The 20,439-nt window shown below is 32.8% G+C and overlaps 1 protein-coding gene across 2 annotated transcripts in view; it reads left to right on the top strand.

Moving 5' to 3' along the window:
• The window catches only part of Alx1 (ALX homeobox 1), a 29,851-nt gene extending 11,661 nt beyond the window's left edge, over nucleotides 1–18,190 (top strand). For both annotated transcript variants that reach the window (XM_090357440.1, XM_090357448.1), the window contains exons 5-6: nucleotides 1,711–1,839; nucleotides 17,151–18,190. In XM_090357440.1, coding sequence (XP_090213566.1) covers nucleotides 1,711–1,839; nucleotides 17,151–17,471 — 450 coding nt within the window. In that variant the 3' untranslated portion in view covers nucleotides 17,472–18,190. The remainder of the gene's footprint in view (nucleotides 1–1,710; nucleotides 1,840–17,150) is intronic.
• The last annotated feature ends 2,249 nt before the right edge of the window (nucleotides 18,191–20,439 follow it).

Consider the following 20,439-nt stretch of genomic DNA (forward strand, 5'->3'; position numbering starts at 1 on the left):
ATGTTTTCTTTCCTTTGCTTTGGTTGCCACCACAAGTCCTGGGTATAACAGATAATATACATTGCTTGCAGTGTCGTAGGAGCACATTCTAAACAGGTAGTCTAGTGTCCTGCTTTAAAACTCTTGCTTTAAAATTTCCATCTCAAATTTTTTATATGGAAGCATACTCAGTAGAAATAATGTAACCAAAGTGATGAAAGTATAAAGGTAAAGGTAGAGCTAAATATGGAAACAATGTATGGAAATTTTGATTAAATTTGAATGAAAGGCTTTTTATACTTGAGAACCTTACATTTTTCACTTCTATACTTGAGTTCATTTTCCTATCTGATTACCTGCTTCTTCCCTAATCGTTTTTGTTAATATTCTTTTTAATTGTAATTAATAGAGGGTTACATTATATTCATCAGATCGAAGGAACATTACTTCACACACATTGATACTCCTCATGTTTTTGTCCCCATTTCCCTTCCTCTCCCCCCTCCCCTCCCTCATCTTGTTTCCCCTTTCCCTTTCCTATTTCAAATAAATAAATAAATAAACAAATATACAATATATCAGATTACAAGGTAAGATACTGTCACAATATGAGTTTACAAAGGGACAGCAAAAGAGATGAGAAATAACATAGTACATTAAGGACAACAATCACCCATTCTATGGCTCCTAATCATTTTATGTTGGTACATAGTCGTATAACAAATACTAAAATGATTTCTGAAAGCTGCTCGGATCAAGTTCAGGGAAACAAATACAGGTTTTCATATTAAACGTAGTTCTCAGTATGTGCTATTTAGTAGGTTATAAGATTATAGTGGAGATTCTGAAGAAATAGAAGTATGAATTAATGAACTTTCTGAGAAATTTCTTAGGATCAATATCTCAACCAGATTAATTAGAGAAATTATACAAGATAGTTTAGTGCCTTGGCAGAGCCCCTCGCCCCAAGAAATTCTTGGTAATTTTCTCTACCTAAAATATTATTTTTAGTTTTATTTTAATTTATTTTATCATTTTCAAGTAATTAAACTAGAAGGATGTTTGAAAGTATCTGAGCATTTCCCATATATGATAAATAGTTCATGTAGCCATTAAATTTATGTATTTGAAAAAGCAGAGCTCAATTTCAGACTGATGTCAGTTTACCTGTAATTCTCACCAGGCTCAATATAATATGGAATCCTATTTTTTCTATGTCTAAATGGTCAAGATAGAAATATGCACTGCCATATGTTTGCATATAGTCTTAATATTTTAATTTTTATGCTATTATTAAATATATATATTACCCAGAAAAGTCCTTTTGAATTCATGTTTTTTTTTAAAGTTCTTAATAGACCCAGATAATAATTTGGCTATAGATTAGGAAAGGATTATCCATGATCATGTGGAAATGTAGGGAGACCATGTAGTCTAATTCACTTTTATTATCCATAAATTATTAAACAGATTAAACAGAGACACTGATATATCAAATACATTTTCTGAAAGTCTCTTGACTGTTTGCTAAATGATATAGATATATTACAAGCAGGAGAATAAAATTTCGATATATTTTTTTCTGACATAAAATTTGTAAGTTATTTTGTGAACCTGATGTTCTCATCTGGCTTGAAATCTTTATTGTCATGTTTGCATTCTTAAACTATTTCTCAGCTAAAATTCTCTCTCTCTCTCTGTTTCTCTCTCTCTCTCTCTCTTTTAAATTAGGTTTGGTTTCAAAATCGAAGGGCCAAATGGAGAAAGAGGGAACGTTATGGTCAAATACAGCAAGCTAAAAGCCATTTTGCTGCCACCTATGATATCTCAGTTTTGCCAAGAACTGACAGCTACCCACAGGTATGGTAAATGAGACAGAGTGCTGATACAGAAACTTAGTAGTGGTCTGCATAAGCCTGGAGGATGAGCACAGGCCCAAGATAACTAATACCTTTATAACAGTCAAGGACAATTTCATCTTTAGACAATTTTGTCCCCTTTATTTTTTTAGTTTCTGATTCATTCACTTAAAAATATTTTATGGTATCCTCCTTTGGATGTTGTATTATATTTCAAGTAATGATTAGCATTATTTAATCACAAAAATCATTTAAATTTTATTGTACATATTATTTAGAATTTTTCATCATTCACTTCTGGAAATAAATGCAACGTTACCTGTCATATTGCCTTGGTGCTACTGTTGTATGGACTTGGCTAAACGTTGTTCAATGTGACAAATTAATCCATCAATTTTATATCTATTTTCTACTTTTAAAAATTTTCAGCTTTGATATTGCTTATTGGGTTGGGAATACAGTCTTTTATGATGTGTAGATATTTAAAAAACTAATGCATAAAAGGATTTCTCTTCATAATGAATGTTCTCTTACCTCTTTTCAAAAACTGTCTTTTTAAACATTTTCATTTTAACTACAAGCTATTTTTCTTTTTTATACATTATGATATATTATATAATATATCTTAGTATATTTTCCCTTTCTGATATAGTTTTTTCTGATACCTAATAATGACATGAATATTGGTATACTTGGTACATGGATAGGGACTTGTATATTGTGCATTTTTCTCTTTTATCATTTAATAATTTGTTAATTCTATAACTATATCACCCAGGTATAAAGATAATTCATTTTTTCAAATATAAATTATGTTCTATGAGTGTGAATTTAGTTCTTTGATGTTTTAATTTCTTGTGCTCTTATATTTCTACGATTTCTAATATTGGTAAATTCACCAAATTTCTTGATGAAATACCACATATGATAAACAGATTTTAGAGACTACATTGTTCAAGTATTTCTTTTTCAAGGTTAAAAAACAAGTCCCAGGGGCCGGGAGTTTGGCCTAGTGGTTAAAGTGCTTGCCTAGCATGCACGAAGACCCGGGTTCGATTCCTCGGTACCACATATACAGAAAAAAAACGGAAGTGGTGCTGAGGCTCAAGTGGTAGAGCTCTAGCCTTGAGAAAGTCCAAGGACAGTGCTCAGGCCCTGAGCTCAAGTCCAGGACTGGCAAAAAAAAAAAAAAAAAAAAAAAAAAACAAGGCCCAATTGAACTTAGGAGTTTGTTCCATGATCAAATCAGCAGTTCTTTACATGGAGATGTGTAAAGACTGTTTACCACTAGGCCTTTCCCAAGGACTTTGCCATACACCAACATTAGGCCAAATATTTGAATAAGTGCTTCCTGCTGGTTGTAACATTGTTCCTTTTTCAAACTTACCTTTAAGCAGTCACCTTATTTTCTTCTATTTAAAAGCAAAAGTGTGCTTCTGCTTAACAATTCTAGGGCTAGGGAAAATCTAGTGATCCCATACTTTTGAGTGACTCAATTGAGTTCTCAATAAATTGCCATAAGGATGTTCTCTTGTGTCCTTAAAAGAGACAGGACTCCAGTGCCTTAAAGCTGTGGATACTTGCTGTCACCACTCCTCCATGTTTAGGTTACAAATAGAATTCATTAAACCTCCAGAAAAAAAAGTACAACCTTATGTTATATGTAATAATTAACTTCATTTCTCAGATAAGAAAATTGATGCACAGAATGATTTTGATTTTGACAGTGTATATATTTAAACATTTGAACCATTCATACATTAATTTTAAAAAAGCTGAAGGCTTTGAATTGCTTTGTTCCCATTGCACTATTGGAGTCTACCATTCTGTTCAGAGAGGAAGACAATATACCCACAAAGAGTGACATAATAAATGAGATGACTGAAACAGTAGGAGTAAACATACATTATTTTGAACTTCTGATTGCGGTCACTTTAGGAATCACAACATAACAAATTATGAACTCTTTTAAAATGAATTTTCAACAGTTAACTCATTGAATAACATTTGGCTATGTCATTTTTTAAACTTTTATTTCGATCTTTATTCCCTTCTTTTTAAATTGTTTTTGTTTTCTACATTCATGTTTTGAGCTATTCATGTTTTATCTCTGACTTCTCCCTTTTCAAGATGTTTAATAAAACATTTAGAGTATGGTCTGGCACTTATTAATATCTATATAAGAGCCTTGTACAGCCTGACTAATAATCCATTTTTACTAGGATTATTTTGTCATTCTGTTACTTTGCCTCATAGTTTTAGGAATTAATTGGCAGAACGAAGAAGATTACTAGTTAAACAGAAAGGTATGGTATATTAAATTATATATTTATAGTCTCTTCCGTCCAACAAAGGTTTAAGGTAAATATTTCCTTCTGTAAACCATAGGAATTTTGAGTCAATTTTCCTTAAGTCTTCCCCATAATTTGTGATCTATACCAAAGTATGTAAATATGGAGAAATTATGCTGAATTTATTTTTTAACAGTGAAATTCATACATGGCCATAAACCAAATACCGAAAAGACTGATAATACTCTCCCATTTTGGCTAATCATTTTATGTTTGCTTGACAAAAAGTCTGAAATTGACTATGTCCAACTCCTCACCATCAATACTGGGTAAACCCAGAAGACAATCCCTTTTTAACTTAAATATGTGGCAAACTTTTTTAGATTGTTTGAAGAATATATTTATGTCAAGATTATGTCTCTTAGACTTCATTCTAGAGGAACGAATTCTTTTCTTGTGTGTTTGTCATGTGGCTTGAAAATAAAATGTATAATGGGAGAATTAGGAACTGAAATAGCAGAAAGACATTGAATTTGGTTACTGTTACTAATTATAGAAGAAAATTATTAACTACAGAAAAGTTGGAAACTAGAAAATGTTGGAGACAGGACATAAATAAAGAATTAACAGTTTGGCAGTAAAACTAAAACATACACAGAACTTCATGTAAAACAGAGATGGTTTAGAATATATCCTCTTCAAGCCCAATCGCTGTAAGCAACCGTGGTACCTTACACAAAGGTGTATGCATACAACATATGTTTGTTTAGGAGAATTAATACTCATGATGTGTTTTAACTATTTTGTGTTAACTGGTTTTCATTATCCTCTAGTAACAACAGCACTGAAATAATAACAGTAAAATAACAGCTAGCAATGGAGTATTTATTTCAAGTCAAGGAATTACTCTACTTTTTCTGAGGCTCAGGTTTTCTAAGTCCAGTAGTCAGCAGCCCTTTGTGCAATTTTGTCTCTTATTTCAACACTTAATGAAATAATTGAATTTTGACCCCAAAATACTGCATCATTTTGGAAAGCCAAAACTGTATCCATTTTTAAAAGCATATAGAAGTATTTTAAGTGTTGGCACTTCCTTAGACTGTTCGAAGATGCTGAAGTTAACTCTTCTTGGATAACAAACAGATAAGAAATGGAATGTGCGAGATCTACAGCAAAATACTTGAAGGTAGCAAATCTTTATGTATTGGAAATGCTAATAGTTTTTATTTGCCAAACTGTATCAGTTTCTATTTTTGGCAACTTATGGTTCAGCTAACTTAGAGTATTCACTGCTGTTCAAGACATGGGATTTTTGCTCGTTGAGTTGCTTATCTGGAGTCTTGAGGTCTATGATGTCTAATAATTGCCTAGAAAGAGTAAGATCCTGAGTTCAATCTCTACTGCTATGAAAATATAAACACCATTAAGGGCTGGAGGTATGGTCTACTGATTCATACTTCGCATGTATGAGATCATGGATTCAAGTTCTGGCTCCTAAGTAATAAGTTTAAAAAATGTATGGTAGTTTAACAACACCATAATTGCTTGTGTTAAAGCCATCTATGCCCAACCCATATTTTCTCTTTAGAGCTTCTTGTTCCTTCTTCAGTCAGCCCATCATTCTCTCAGTGGTCTTGCATTAGGTTTTGCACAACATTTTCCTTATATTTAGAATGTGAAGTGTTATTAGTCCAGTGTTAAGTGACTTGCATAGCTATTGTTTAAATACAAACAAAAGTATAAATACACTTGGACTATTTCTTCACTTGTACATTATACAACAAAAATAATGCTTTCAATAAACAGCTGAGTTACTCTTAGCACCAACCTGTAGACTTAAGCAATTAAGTTTTCTTTCACTGATAGATTTGTTTCAGTTTAACTTTATTTTCTTTAAGTCTTGTCTGAAATTTTATTAACAAATATTTACTAGTTTCTGATTCTGACACAGAGGGTAAATAATTCAAAGAAAATGTTGTGCTTTGTAGATAGATTACAAACTAGGTAATTTTTATATTGAATTCTATGCCTGTTTTCTTGGTTCCAGCCAGATCCATTTTAGGGAGAGACAGAAATTATTTTAGCTTTAGATAAAAAAACAAGCAGTGATATTACATTTGACACTCATTTACAAGATAATAAAATCAACTAAAATCTTTAATATTTTTTGGTGAGAAGAACTTTCTCTGTTAAACTATAAGTATTTTGTGAAAGAGTATAGATAGCCATAATTTCTGATGGGGATTATTGTTTATATGCTGTTATGCTTGGTTTGTGTTAAGGAGTGCTAATTTTATTTTTGTTCAAGCTAAGTGGCTTTGGATAAGTCCTATGGCTTCCTGGCTCTTCAGATTCTTTATTTGTAAAATGGAAATTGAATGTTGGTGATGTTGATGGTAATATTTTTTGCTGTTGTTGTGAGGATTAGAAATATTTCCACATGAAAAGCTGTATATTTAAAGTCTGTGTGGATGAATTCTGGAATTTGAGGAAAGCCTGTAGTAAACATAAGTACTAAGAGCTTCCATAATAAGGATGCATAGTGTGATGTTTCAAACACTGACTTTGCCACTTAATAGTTTTCAGATGTTTGGATAATGAATTAATTTCTTTGAATAGCACTTCTTATTTGTGAAAATGTGATGTTGAAAATTGCAAGGATGAGCATTCACATGATGTTTGTATTAGACAAAATAGCTTCTGTGAAGTTCAAAGGTAAAATCTTGTACACTAGTATCCAATAAGATTAGTGTCTATTATATCTTAGTCTTTATTACTTATTTTCTACATCTCCATAGGTATGTAGTTTAAATATTCTGTTCTAGTGTAGCACTTAAATTCATTCCATCTGAACAAATTCATTACTTAAGAATCTTTGGAATGGTCAAATTTAACTTTTGAAGGTTAAATGAGGAAAACCAATTTGGGACATAATTGCAAATTGCCATTTAAATTATCACAACAAAAATGTTTACTGCAGAAGTTTCAGAGAAGAAGTTAAATGTTTTCTCACTTGAATTTTGAATGACATTTTACTTAGTATACTGCCAGAATCATCCCTAAATCAACGTGTGCCAAATGTGTAAAGGAACTAACACAATTCATGTTTCAAGTTGTTTTACTCATATTTTTATACATCGAAATATATCCCATTTGGAGCTTGAATATACCAAATGGAAGATTCAAGTTATATATAGTTTGTAGTCACTGGGACAATATAAAACACAGATTAAAACTCTAGGTCATAAGTAGTTAAAAATTATTCCAAATATTGAAATCATATAATTAAAAAATGAGTCACTCTCCCTTCCTACCATTTATTTGTGTATTACTCTTTCAAGTTACTTTTGCACAAAGGCAAATAAAGGAAAAAGAAATGCAGAGCATATTACGTTCCAAAAGTATGTTGCAGCAGTTTAAGGATTGAAGGAGTTTTGCTGTTCAGAGAAAATTTTGTCAATTATTTTATTATTTTTCATATATATATATATAATTTCTTTGGTCAATTGTGGGCCTTGAACTTGGGGTTTGGGCTCTGACCTTACACCTAAAATTTTTTTTCATATATTTTTTATTGTAATTAATAGAAGGGTTACATGATATTTGCCAGATAGAAGGTGCATTAATTCCCATACATTGATACCCTTTCGCATGTCTTGGTCCCCATTTCCCTCCCCCCAACTTCCACCCCTCATCTTGTTTTCCCCCCATCCCTATCCAATTTCAAATAACCAAATACGAATATATCCGATATATCAGGTAACAAAGTAAGATACTGTAACAATATGAGATAACCAAAGGACAGCAAAAGAGATGAGAGATAACATAGTACCTTAAGAACAACAATCATTCATTATATGGCTTATGTTTCTATATCCTAGAGATCCTTTCATTTAGTGTCATACTTTGATACACCAAAGTTTTTTAGCTGAAGGCTAATGCTCTACCACTTTGAGCCAAAGTGCCACTTCTGGATTTCTGGTGGGTAATTTGGAAGTAAGAGTCTCATAGACTTTCCTGCATGGGATGGCTTCAAACTAGGATCCTCAGATCTCAGCTTCCTGTGTATCTAGGATAGCAGGCATGAGCCATTGGTGCCCAGGTCTCCAAAATATTTAAAGTAAACAAATAAGCACAACTTTGTTCTTAATAATAAATAATAATATAGAAAAAATGGATACATTGAGTAATGCATGTGAATTATGAGCTGATCACATGTTATATCTTTTGTGCTGAATGGGAGAACAAAAATGCTACCACAATTTAGTTTAACATGAAAAGCAAACAAAGAATATCTTACATATGTGTATAAAAGTTAAATGTAAACTGTGTTTACCATGAGACCACTGGTCAGCACTCATGAAATATAAGAACAAGACAAAAGAAATAACTGCACATAGTACATTAAGTACAACCGTTTCCATTTAACAAAGCATTTCAGGAATATAGTGCGTCTTGATCAATGTCACCCTTTCAACATTCTCATTCCTCATCACTAAAACTTTTTCTTTTCTTTTCTCTTTTTGCTAGTCCTGAGGCTTGAAATTAGGGCCTGGGCACTGTTTCTGAGCTTCTTTTGCTCAAGGATAGTTTACCAGTTGAGTCACAGCACCACTTCCAAGTTTTTCAGTGTATCATACTGCCTAGAACTTGAACCAAGGACTTCATGCATAATAGGCAAGCATTCTATCACTAGGCCAAGATTCCAGCCCACCCCTAAATTTTTGAAGACGGAAAGAATATTTAGGGAAGATTTTGAAATAATTAAACTTAGTTTTTTTAAGCATAATATTGTAATTTAATATGATTTAAGTATGTACACAGTAACAAGTTTTCTCTTTTGTTGTTGTTCTTTGTTTTGGTCTGTTTTGGGACTTGAATTCTAGGCCTGGACTCTGTCTCTGAGCCCTTTTATTCAAGGCTGCACTCTTCCACTTGGAGTCACAGTTCCATTTCTAGTTTTCTGTGTTTAATACAATTAATGATAAGAATCTCACAGACATTCTTGGCTGGGCTGGCTTTGAACCTTGATGGTCAGTTCCTGAATAGCTAAGATTATAGAAATGAGCCACCAGCACAGGGCAGTAACAGCTTTTTATTTATTTATTTATTTTGCTGTTAAAGCCCTGACTTTATTACATCTTTATAATATTTTTAAAATTCATTAAATTTTTATCATACATTTTAAAGAGGGAAATAAAGCCATAACTGGAACTGTTGGCCAAAAATAAGGAAAATGTAAAAATAAATGATTAGACAATTCCAAGGTGAACATGCATATAACACCTCTTTCTTGAGAGAACTGGGAGGAGTCAGGCTGGAGAGATAACAGCCTTAAAAACAAACAAGTCAATGAACGCAGATATATAGATTAAAATCTGCAGTTCCCAGGACTGCAGTTAGTGTCAACTTAAGTTATCTTTCAACCCAGAAATTGACATACCTCACATTTCTTTGTGATTTTTAAAAAAAAATCATTATTTTTTAAAATTTATTTTATATTTTTCCAGTCCTGGGGCTTGGACTCAGGGCTTGGATACAATCCCTCAGTTTCTTTTGCTCAGACTTTCATTCTACCATATGAGCCACAGCACCTTTTCTGACTTTTTCTGTTTATGTGATATAAGGAATTGAACCCAAGGCTTCATGCATGCCAGGCAAGCACTCTACTACTAAGCTATATAACCAGCCCCTAATTTTTATTGATGTGCTGTTCATTATGGAGCATATGAGCCTCATTTTTTAATAGATATATGTGATAACAATAGATATGAAACAGGCCACATTTTAGATGATTGCAATTGCTTTGTAGAATATCAGAAAAGTAAAATTCCAACTTGTCAGCTAATACAATTTGAAAATATATAAAATTAATAGCTTTATGCAGGATATTATGGTTAATTTCAAAGCTAATTTGTGATTCCAAGAAGGAATCGCTGAGATTAAAAATATTTTCTGGTGGCCAGGCCCAATGGCTCACTCCTATAATCCTAGCTACTCAGGAGGCTGAGATCTGAGGATGAAAGGTTCAAAGCCTGCCTGGGCACAAAAGGACATGAGACTCTTATCTACAGTTAACCTCTAGAAAATGGGAAGTGAGGCTTGGCTCAAGGGTAGGGCAGTAGCCTTGAGCTGAAGAGCTCAGGGACAGAATCTAGGCCTCGTTCAAGCCCCATGACCCCCCAAAAAAATTCCTTAAAATTAAAGCATTTTCACATTGGTTAGATACTGTCAGTTTTGAGTGTATAAGAAAACTATTTATGTATTTACATTTTAAACATTTTTCTTATGATCTTGGATTTATTGTAATTGGGATGTTGTCATTAATGATGAATCCAGCACTGATGAATCAGCAGTAGTTAACATGCACATACTAAAATACCTAAAAACAATCTAACAAATGTCTGGAAAACATTCCACATGAACAGTTGCTTCACAGTAATAAAACAGCGAAGACTAAGTGTTGCTATTTTATTCCTCTTTGAAATAAGTTCACTTGGGGAGAATTCTTTCAAAGTCTTTCTGGTGAGATTTCCTGTAAAATAATCATGTTAATGATCACGATTACTATAAAAGTAAAGAATGTATTCAACAATAAAGGAAAAGAAAAAATGTACTTAATAGTTTTACAGTTTTGACTTGGAGTATCTTTCAAGTACCATTGGAATAGCAAACATTTATATACATTTATATGACGTTATTTGAAAATTTCCAAGTATTTCCATTTCTTATGAGACAGATTTTACTTTTTTATTTAACAGAAGAAAATTTTCTTTTGTTAAGCTGTTTTATTCTTAAATTATCAGTCTCCTATGACTCTTACATCCAATAGTGATATTTAAGTTTTTTTTAAAAAAACAACCCCACAAGCATTCTTCCTTGTTACAAATTTCTCAAAATATTTCTATGAAATTTTTAAAGGGATAATCTACATTTATTTTAAGATCTTTTTACTGCCAAACTTTATACTCATTTCAGTTTTACAATTTTTCAGGAAAATTTTTTTCTCAGTAATTTTATTTTATTTTTTATTGTTAGAGTAATGTGTAGAGGGGTTACAGTTACATTTGCCAGGTAGTTAGTGCATTATTTCTCACACATTGGCACCCCTTCTCTTGATTTTGTCCCCATTTCTCTCCCCCACCCCCCAATCATCTTGTTTTCCCACATTCCCTTTCCTATTTCAAATAAACAAATAAATGTATATACAATACACCAGGTAGCAAAGTCAGATAACATAACAATATGAGATTAACCAAAGGGCAAAAAAAAGAGAGAAGAGAAATAACATAGTACATTAAGAAAAACAATCAAGATAAAGCTCTTGTTTCCATATCCTCTATATCCTTTCATGTAGTCTCATCTTATATGACCTTATGTACCTAGGTTTTGAGCTATTGTAATCCTCTGCTAGGAGAGTCATAGATGGGTACTAATGATTGCAAATAGACCCCAATAATTTTTGAAATGAAAATGGACTTTAAATTCCTTATATTTTATATACAATTTTAAAGTATTTTTGGGAAAGAAAGACCTAATATGTAGAGATGATGCGTTGACTTAATTTTTAGGAGTAGTATCTAAAACAGTCAAATTGGTCAGGTAAACGAATACAGTTTATGTCAATCACTGCTAGCAAATTCACTACTAAGACATAGACTTTTTCTTCCCAACAACTCATGAATGTAGTAACTAGAAAAATCAGTGAGACTGAAGTCATCCTACGAGTAAAAATAATCTGCAACTTGCTAAAAGTCTGATACTTACTATTTTTTTCACCTTAAAACTTTTAAGGTACTTAATAGCAAAGTATATGATACTTTCTTTAAAGATTATGCTTCTACTGTAAGAATTAATACTTTGAATTTTAAGAGGGTATATTCTCTCTACTTTATAAGTTACATAGTGATAATATATAATAAATTTATTTGATAAATTCTGAACAATATACAGAATGGTCGGTAAATGTAAACATTCTGTTGAAGAAAAATTAAAGTTTGGATTTTAGGACAAATAAACTATCATTACAAAGTTATTGAAAGTACTCTTTGTAAGTCCCTAAACTTTGTCTTTTAGATTAAACTTCATATTACAATGTGTGAACAGTTTTTAAAAGTGTTAAGTCACTACCCTTAAAGTAAACAGATATCATCGAAGTGTACACCAAATTTGGGATACTAAAATTTGCAGTTTGATAATAAAGAATATATCTATATCAAGTCTAAGATAAATGAAATACATCATTTAATAGCCATCATTTATTATAATATTTCAATTCATTACAAATACATATCTGGCATGAAGAACTCTTAATATATATGTGTATATTTTTCTATCTAAAATTTTCTTTCTCTTGCTTTCAGTCTCTTGAAGAAAAATGTAAAGCCAGTGAATTCAGATTGCTTGAAAAGAATGAAACAAAAAAATTCCCCCTCAATAATTCCAAAATTATAGGATAATTAGGGGTTCAGTTTTTTTTTTAATTTGCTTAGGAAAACACTAAGGGGCACATGTTCAGAGTGGAGGGGAGTAAGTCAGCTGAACTTCCATTCATACTAATGGAAGATATTTGGCCAAGTTCCCGAGACAATGCTTTGAACATTCCCCTAGAACTTAAAACAGTGTTGGGAAGCACATTAAAATATGGAATGTTTTTTTAGGTTCTTCATTTCTTTTAAACATATCAGAAGGAAAAAAATGTGAAGGCTATTTTCCTTACTTTCTCTTTTTAGAAATGCACAAGGGAAAGATGTGGTTGTAAAGAACTTGAATATTGTACAATTTTAGAGTCCAAAAAAATCTTTGGTTGCTTGGGACTGATCTAGTACTATCTACAATACACCCCGAAACAGGAACATTGCTTTAAATGAGTCCATAGTGTGAGATTTTCATGGCTTAGCTTTGGAGAAGTAATGTGTCGTTTTACTTAACACAATTTGTTAAAGCATGCATGCAGGTTACTTAAAAACTTGCTCTCTACTGTTCTTCCATGCACACACCTAGAATAAAATTTGGCAGGAGAGGACCCACTTTGACAGCAATAAGCTTATGAAAAAAAAAACACTTAACTTTGCTTTTTAATCGAGTATTGCCTTCAAATGCTAATAGAATCAGGTGATTAACAGTGAGGCTAATACCTGCCACATTTTCTTACAGTGATGATTTGTTATAGATAGCATGTATTGACAAGGGACAAGAGGAACCTGATATGAATGATGGAGTTGAGAAGTCACATTGCATAGTTTAAAAGACTGAAGAGCTGTCTAAGGAGACATGAGGATTATGCCATAGCTGCCCGAAAAGATTTTTACATACTTACATGCTTGAAAGAGATTATTTGTTTAAGGAAAATAATGCCACAGGAAGAAGATAGCTTACCATTTTAAAGCTCTCTCAAAAAATGCAATGCTGGGGGCCCAGAGTTTGGCCTAGTGGTTAAAGTGCTTCCTTAGCATGCATGAAGACCCAGGTTCGATTCCTCGGTACCACATACATAGAAAAACAGCCAGAAATGATGCTGATGCTCAAGTGGTAGAGCTCTAGGCTTGAGAAAGCCCACGGACAGTGCTCAGGCCCTGAGCCCAAGGCCAGGACTAGAAAAAAAATGCAATGTTCTTCCCCCGCCCCTTTTTACAAAGTACAGTTTCTTACTATGGGAAGTGAATAAAATGAAAGGAGTAGTGGAGGATTATTACATTTGGAAGGAAGACCACAGAAAATGTTTCCTCATTGCAGTAGATTTCATGATTTCCTGTATTGTTACTATTATCATCAGCAGCATCACCACCATTGCCATAATCATCATTATTTTGATATAGAGTTCCCAACCTGATATAGTGAATCATAAAATTCAAGAAAATTCATTTGTGATGGGGAATGATTTGGACAGAGAAAGTAAAACTTATCTAGATAAATAGACACAGCAAGGTTTAAGAGTACAAATATGACTTCTGGTAGCATGGCAATCTAGAATTGAAGTTATGAAACAACTGTAGGTATATTAGCATAAATTGCTCATACAATTTTAACTATAGTAAAATGGGTTTGTCCAAATTTCACATTTTCATGGGTTTTTCACTTATTCCATAGATTTCATTAAGTTGCAGTGTGTTCTCTTATACCTCCAGTAGAAGGAAGAGTTGTGATTACTAATTATGGTTTTGTTTTCAAAGAGTAGATCCTGCCAGCATCTACATAGTGGGGATTATAATTAGATAAATGTTACTATAGACTTTCTTCAAATTTCCAGGGATCAGGTTTGACCTGCAGTGTTAAGAGTTACAGAGTATGGAAAAAGCCCTTCAGCTATCTGTTGTGTAGCTTATTTTCTGCAGAATGGGAGCAGTAAAGACATTCACCTCTGAATGTTTGAACCAATTAAAATTGTCCACAATACTTAGCTGAGATAGAAATTGATGACAGTTATTATATGTATAATAATATCATCTGCACAGTGTTTCAAAAAGTAGAAAAATCACAATTCACTGGTAATAACTCTCTTAGGATTCTCATCTAAACGTTTGAGACGAAAATTTATTTACTAGGTTATGGAAGGCCATTGAAAGTAAGCCAGACATATTAAAATAAAAGATACTAAAGGAGTGAAGGGTAACAAAGGAGAGGAGAGGAAGGGAGTAGGAGATGGAGTGAGGCATAAGGACAAAGTAGAAGACATTGCAGAAACAAAGCATATTAGTAAATATGTATCAGATTCCCTGTCTATGAGATTAAACAAAAGTTCTTGAAAGTATCTGGATGTCTTCTAATCCATCTGAAATGTTGCTGTAGAAGATTTCATTATCAAGCTGCTATGCTTAGAAAAGATCCATATCTTAGAAATTCTTCCTCAAATGCTTGATCAGATCCAGATAAGAAGTTTAGATTAAAATAAAATTGTTTGTCCTTTAATTGCTTCAATTCAGTAGACTCTATAGATTATTTTTCTCAGTTTACAGATTAATGTTAATTCTTTTTTGGCTAGAAAATTTTGTTTATGTGTATTAGTGGATATATTTCCACAACTGTATTTTCCTGTTTTCATTTTTTCCCTAGTTGGTAATTGTACACACACACACACACACACACACACACACACACTCACACACACGGCATATGAGGGATTATTTTTAATAAATTTTAATATCATTTATAAATCAAGAAACCCATTAACACAAAATAAATACATCCCATCACTATCTTCTCATTTATTTTTTAAAATACCCAATTCAAACGTTTTTATGGTAGGCATTAGCTTGTGTATGTTTCCTTTTGTGCTTTGAAATTGGTGAAACAATCTTTTTGACTCACAGTTTGACATCTATTAGTGTTAAATTTATGAGTGTATTTTGTACTATTAATCATCACTAGTGAGGTTAAATTTGGGTTTTGTATGATTGAATCAGAGATTCCATTTACTAGCCTTGAGTCTTTAAGCAAGAACCATTATAAGAAGACAAGTCTGTTGGTCAAAATCCTGAATCCAGTTTTCTTTTTATGACCTTGAAACACATATAGTATTACCACATTGTATTTAAAAATGTATTATAACCCGGATGTAGAAACCATGTCATCTGGATAGTAGCACATGCCTGTAATCTGGGCTTTGAGGAAGATGAGGCAGAAGAATTGCAAGTTCAAGACCAGCCTGGTGTGCTTAGTAAGATTTCTTTCCCCAAACCAATAGTAAGCATAAAACCAAAGTTTAAAAGTATATAGTTTTGGGCCAGGAGTTTGGCCTAGTGGTTAAAGTGCTTGCCTAGCATGCATGAAGACCCGGGTTCGATTCCTCGGTACCACATACATAGAAAAAAGCCAGATGTGGTGCTGAGGCTCAAGTGGTAGAGCTCTAGGCTTGAGAAAGTCCAAGGACAGTGCTCAGGCCCTGAGCTCAAGCCCAGGACTGGCAAAAAAAAAAAAAGTATATAGTTTTATTTTATCACCTAAGGCTATTCCTTGGTACATTTTCTCCTTTTTCCATTGCCACAGACCTTGCCATTTGTCATGATTTTTTCTGTGCTTCTAAGTAATGCATGTGCTCAAAGTTGTTTTTGTTATTTATTGAGATTGGGATACTTTCAATATAAAGCTCATATTTTCTAAGTTATATTGCGTTTCGCATTTCTGAGCTCGTAGCTTTAGAGAAAGTGCATTTGTTGATACTATTATATGAAAATGGTTTCTGTAAAGACTTAATAGTATGATCTGAGAAACTTTTGGGAAATAACTTTGCAGTTTCACATCACATGTATGGTGTTTTATAGAATGATTTTTAATTATCCTTTTCTGATATTTTTGCTGATTTTTTCAGCTGCACTTTCAATATTTGCTAATGGTCCATGTTTTGGAATTCTTGTTTGTTTTACATGTTCACATGCCTGTTTCAAATTCACTGTGTCATATATGAATAATAAAATACATGCTTAAAACAAGTAGATATCTTTCAGAACTTCAGAACTGTTAAAAAATATAGAGCAAACTTTTTCCAAAACAAATTTGATCACAAATACTTTTATAGACCAAGTGGCCTATTGTCAGCCTCAATTTCCAATAGAACAGCTGCACCAAGAGTCAAACTTCAGAACCTACAAAAGACGCTGTTGTTTCATTTTCTTCAGAAAAATGTAAATGATCTTTCAACGTAAAACCGTATTTTAGACCCCCTTTTCGGAGCACAGGAATCAAATTCTTGAATTACGGCTAACTCTTCCAGATGCATTTAAACATCATGGCTATAAATAGAATATGAAAGAGGTGGAGATGTGTTTAGAGAGTGTTTTATGTGGTTCCTATTCTGTCTTTTGATGATCTATTACAGCACACGAGCTAGCACAATCTCTTGAATATATATGTATATATATTTTTTTTTTTTTCAGTCAGAGTTGTATGTGTTTAGAGTGTAATTACAGACCACTGGATGGTGACAAATAATGAGTAGCTTACCCGACTTTGTCAGTAACGTTTAAGAAAAAGGACACACGTGAGAAAGCGCGAATGTAATATTTGTTGTTTTTATCTATTCCAGATTCAGAACAATTTGTGGGCAGGGAACGCAAGTGGTGGTTCTGTGGTTACGTCATGCATGTTACCACGTGACACTTCCTCCTGCATGACGCCCTACTCTCACTCGCCCCGGACAGATTCCAGTTACACAGGGTTTTCAAACCACCAGAATCAGTTCAGCCATATGCCCCTCAACAACTTCTTCACTGACTCTCTTCTTACCGGGGCTAGCAATGGACATGCATTTGAAACAAAGCCAGAGTTCGAAAGGAGATCTTCCAGTATCGCAGTTCTTCGAATGAAAGCCAAAGAGCACACTGCCAATATTTCTTGGGCCATGTAACATACAGTACTCTTTTATTTTATTTTTTTTTTCATAGCAAAGTAAATCGTTCTTATTTCTCATATTTAAGGATACCACAATAAGCTGCTGTGTGTGGATTTGCTAAAGGTCAGGATATACAGCGAGGCCAGCTTATATGAATAGTTGTTATTATTTAACGTTAAAAAAATCTAAGAATGAACCCCCGAAGAGACTAAATAGGTTTACCATGCACCAGGTTCCAGAAACGCTGTTTTAGTAGTATGACTTTTTCCTCCCCTATTGTACCAGTCAATGAAATATGGTCATGCAACTTCTTAAAAGAATAAATGTATTAAACAAATTCCTCTGTTCTAGCCTGATTTATGTTAGTTCTGTATAACAAGAAATCCCTTGTAAAATGATACCTGATAAAGGAGGAAATACACTGGGGAAAATGTCAAGAAACCAAAGCTGTCAGGTAAATATTGAACCGGGGTGTTTTGTGGAGTTAGTGGTCATTTTCTCCTACTGGCTCCCAGAAGCAATCATCATATTCCCTGTTGCTGAGAACTTATCTTCAAGCCTCAAAGTGTTGTTTTTTTTAAGCTTGTAGATGTTTTAGTGAATTTCCACTCAGCTAAAGAAGATCTCTTCTGAAATGACCATCAATATTGGCATGAAATATCTGGGCACAGTTTCCTGAAACCATATGGCTGAAGAAAATAACTGCAATATTCCGGTGTGGTTGAAAATATAGTTGTGAGGACAGTTTTAATAAATGCTATGTTCTAATGAAAAAGCTGGCATGGCCTCAATGACTTAGTTAACACATATAAGGTAAAAATATAAAAACAAAATAAAAAAACCCAACAACACATTACTAAACATTCTAAAACTAAAATTTTATTTCTAAAAGTAAACTTGCATTAATTGTCCTGCGTCCATAAAATACCTAGCAAATATATTGAAGTTCACATTGTCAGTGAAAGGAGCATGTAAGTGAAGTTTATATTTATTTTGTGGGGACATACATATTCCGATGTACGTCTGAGGGTTTGTTTCTTGACATATTATGCCTTAAGCTGTATTTGCCACTGTGGTTTCGCATAGAGAGTTTAGAGGTCTAAAATTTCTGGTTGAAGCAAAGAGAAGAAAAATACATTGCATCTGGAAAATTGCTAACTCCTTTGATTTACTTCTCCTCCCTTTTCCCCTGTCACATTCCAAACTTTTTCAGATGAGTGAAATGTCAGCCTCCTTGAAAGACTCTTAAGTTCATAAAGGCAAAGTAAATTAATTGAAATGAAGATGACTTCCATGGCTGGGATCAGAGCAAAGGGCTGTTCTTTGTTCTCTCAGAATATTCTTATGGTCCCTCAGATTTCAGGGATCTTCTGGAAAAGCCCAAACGGTTAAACGACAGGAACAAATGAATTGTGAAAATGTAATTTTAGGAAAAGTACTTTTATCTGTTGTAGTCTCCTCTCAGTGGGAAAATATTTACAGCAATTAGACATCTTTTGCAATAAAATTTTAAAATCAAACAGATGATGGAGATGAGTGATGTCCTAAGCGACCATTCCCTGACTTGTAATAACTCTATTCTTTATTGCTTTTCTGTTCTTTCTTCTTAGTTTTGTTCCCAAGAAAAACTTGTTCAACTTTGACCCTTAGAGTTATGCTTACATGGGGGAACTCTTGATAAAAGACTGTAGGGAAGCGGTTAAGTATGTTCTTTTAATATATTCTTATACACAGTTCATAGCAATCTCTGAACTAAAATTTACAATGAAAACGTAATGTTCAGTGTTTCAAGATAGCACAAATTTTATAATGCTATTCTTGTTTTTTGCTTTCATAATTTACATTTTATTAGCTAATGTCATATTTTTACAAGAAGGAAAAATCATAAAGTATGAATTCTACTTTATTTCTTCATTTTTCTTCTTTTACATTTTACTCCCTATGTTTCATAATTAAGTGCAGCTTCTGCAACCCAGCTTTTTAAAATTAAAAATACTTTTCTAAATAAAGTTTTATATCTGATGTTCTCTGCATAAATATAGTTTAATATGCAAATTTTAAATGCTGACAAAGTGTGAAAAACTACTTAGAATAATAAAACACATAGTGCCCAAACGCTCATCACTCACTATCTTCTTCAAAAACATGGTGTTCATGAGGACAGAAACAAGTGTTCCATTTGTGTGTGTGTGTGTGTGTGTGTGTGTGTGATAGCCTATCAGTTTTTTATTTACTGAAATATTTATTAACATGTTTTAGTGGTCTAAATAAAATAAAATAAACTTTTGATGCTATACAGCAAAATGAAAGAATATATAACATCCACATTTTATTTTTCTTTCTTAGATTAAAATTTCCTGTAATAGAATTAAGTCCCTCACAGAAATGGTAGACACAAACACACACACACACACACACACACACACACACACACACACACACACACCAGAAAAATATACATCTAGGGAGCATTAAACTTTTATTTGTGCTTTTTATTGTCACTATGAAATTTTGAGTGTTTTGGTACAATAAGTACTTTCATTTACATTCATTTGTTCCCATGACTAATTCAATCTCTTTTGCCCTTTCTACTATTTTTCTTGTGTGGATGGTTTAAAAGATTATATGCTCTCTTTGGCTATGCAGTTAGGGCTTGGACCTCATGACAAAAGAAAAATATGTGAGAGAATTCAATAGTGTTTGCGGTATCTTAAGTATAAAATATTCAAAAATTTGCTTGTAGTTTTAGAAGGTGTCTCATTTATTTTATGTAAGTAAAATTTTCTTTTTGTATAACATGGCATGGAAGTACAAAATAAAATCATTGCAATACTTGCCTTTATTCCTGACAACATATCTCAAAAGAATGACAGAGTTACTTAATGTGCCTAAACTTCTGGAATCTTATGGTAAGTAGGCATATAAATTTTGAGAATGTGCTCACTTTATGGTTGTTTTTTTTAACCTTAAAAGAAAGGAGAAA

This window comes from Megascapheus bottae, chromosome 2, assembly GCF_031878675.1.
Source record: "Megascapheus bottae isolate mThoBot1 chromosome 2, mThoBot2.hap1, whole genome shotgun sequence".
NCBI classification, from domain to species: domain Eukaryota; kingdom Metazoa; phylum Chordata; class Mammalia; order Rodentia; family Geomyidae; genus Megascapheus; species Megascapheus bottae.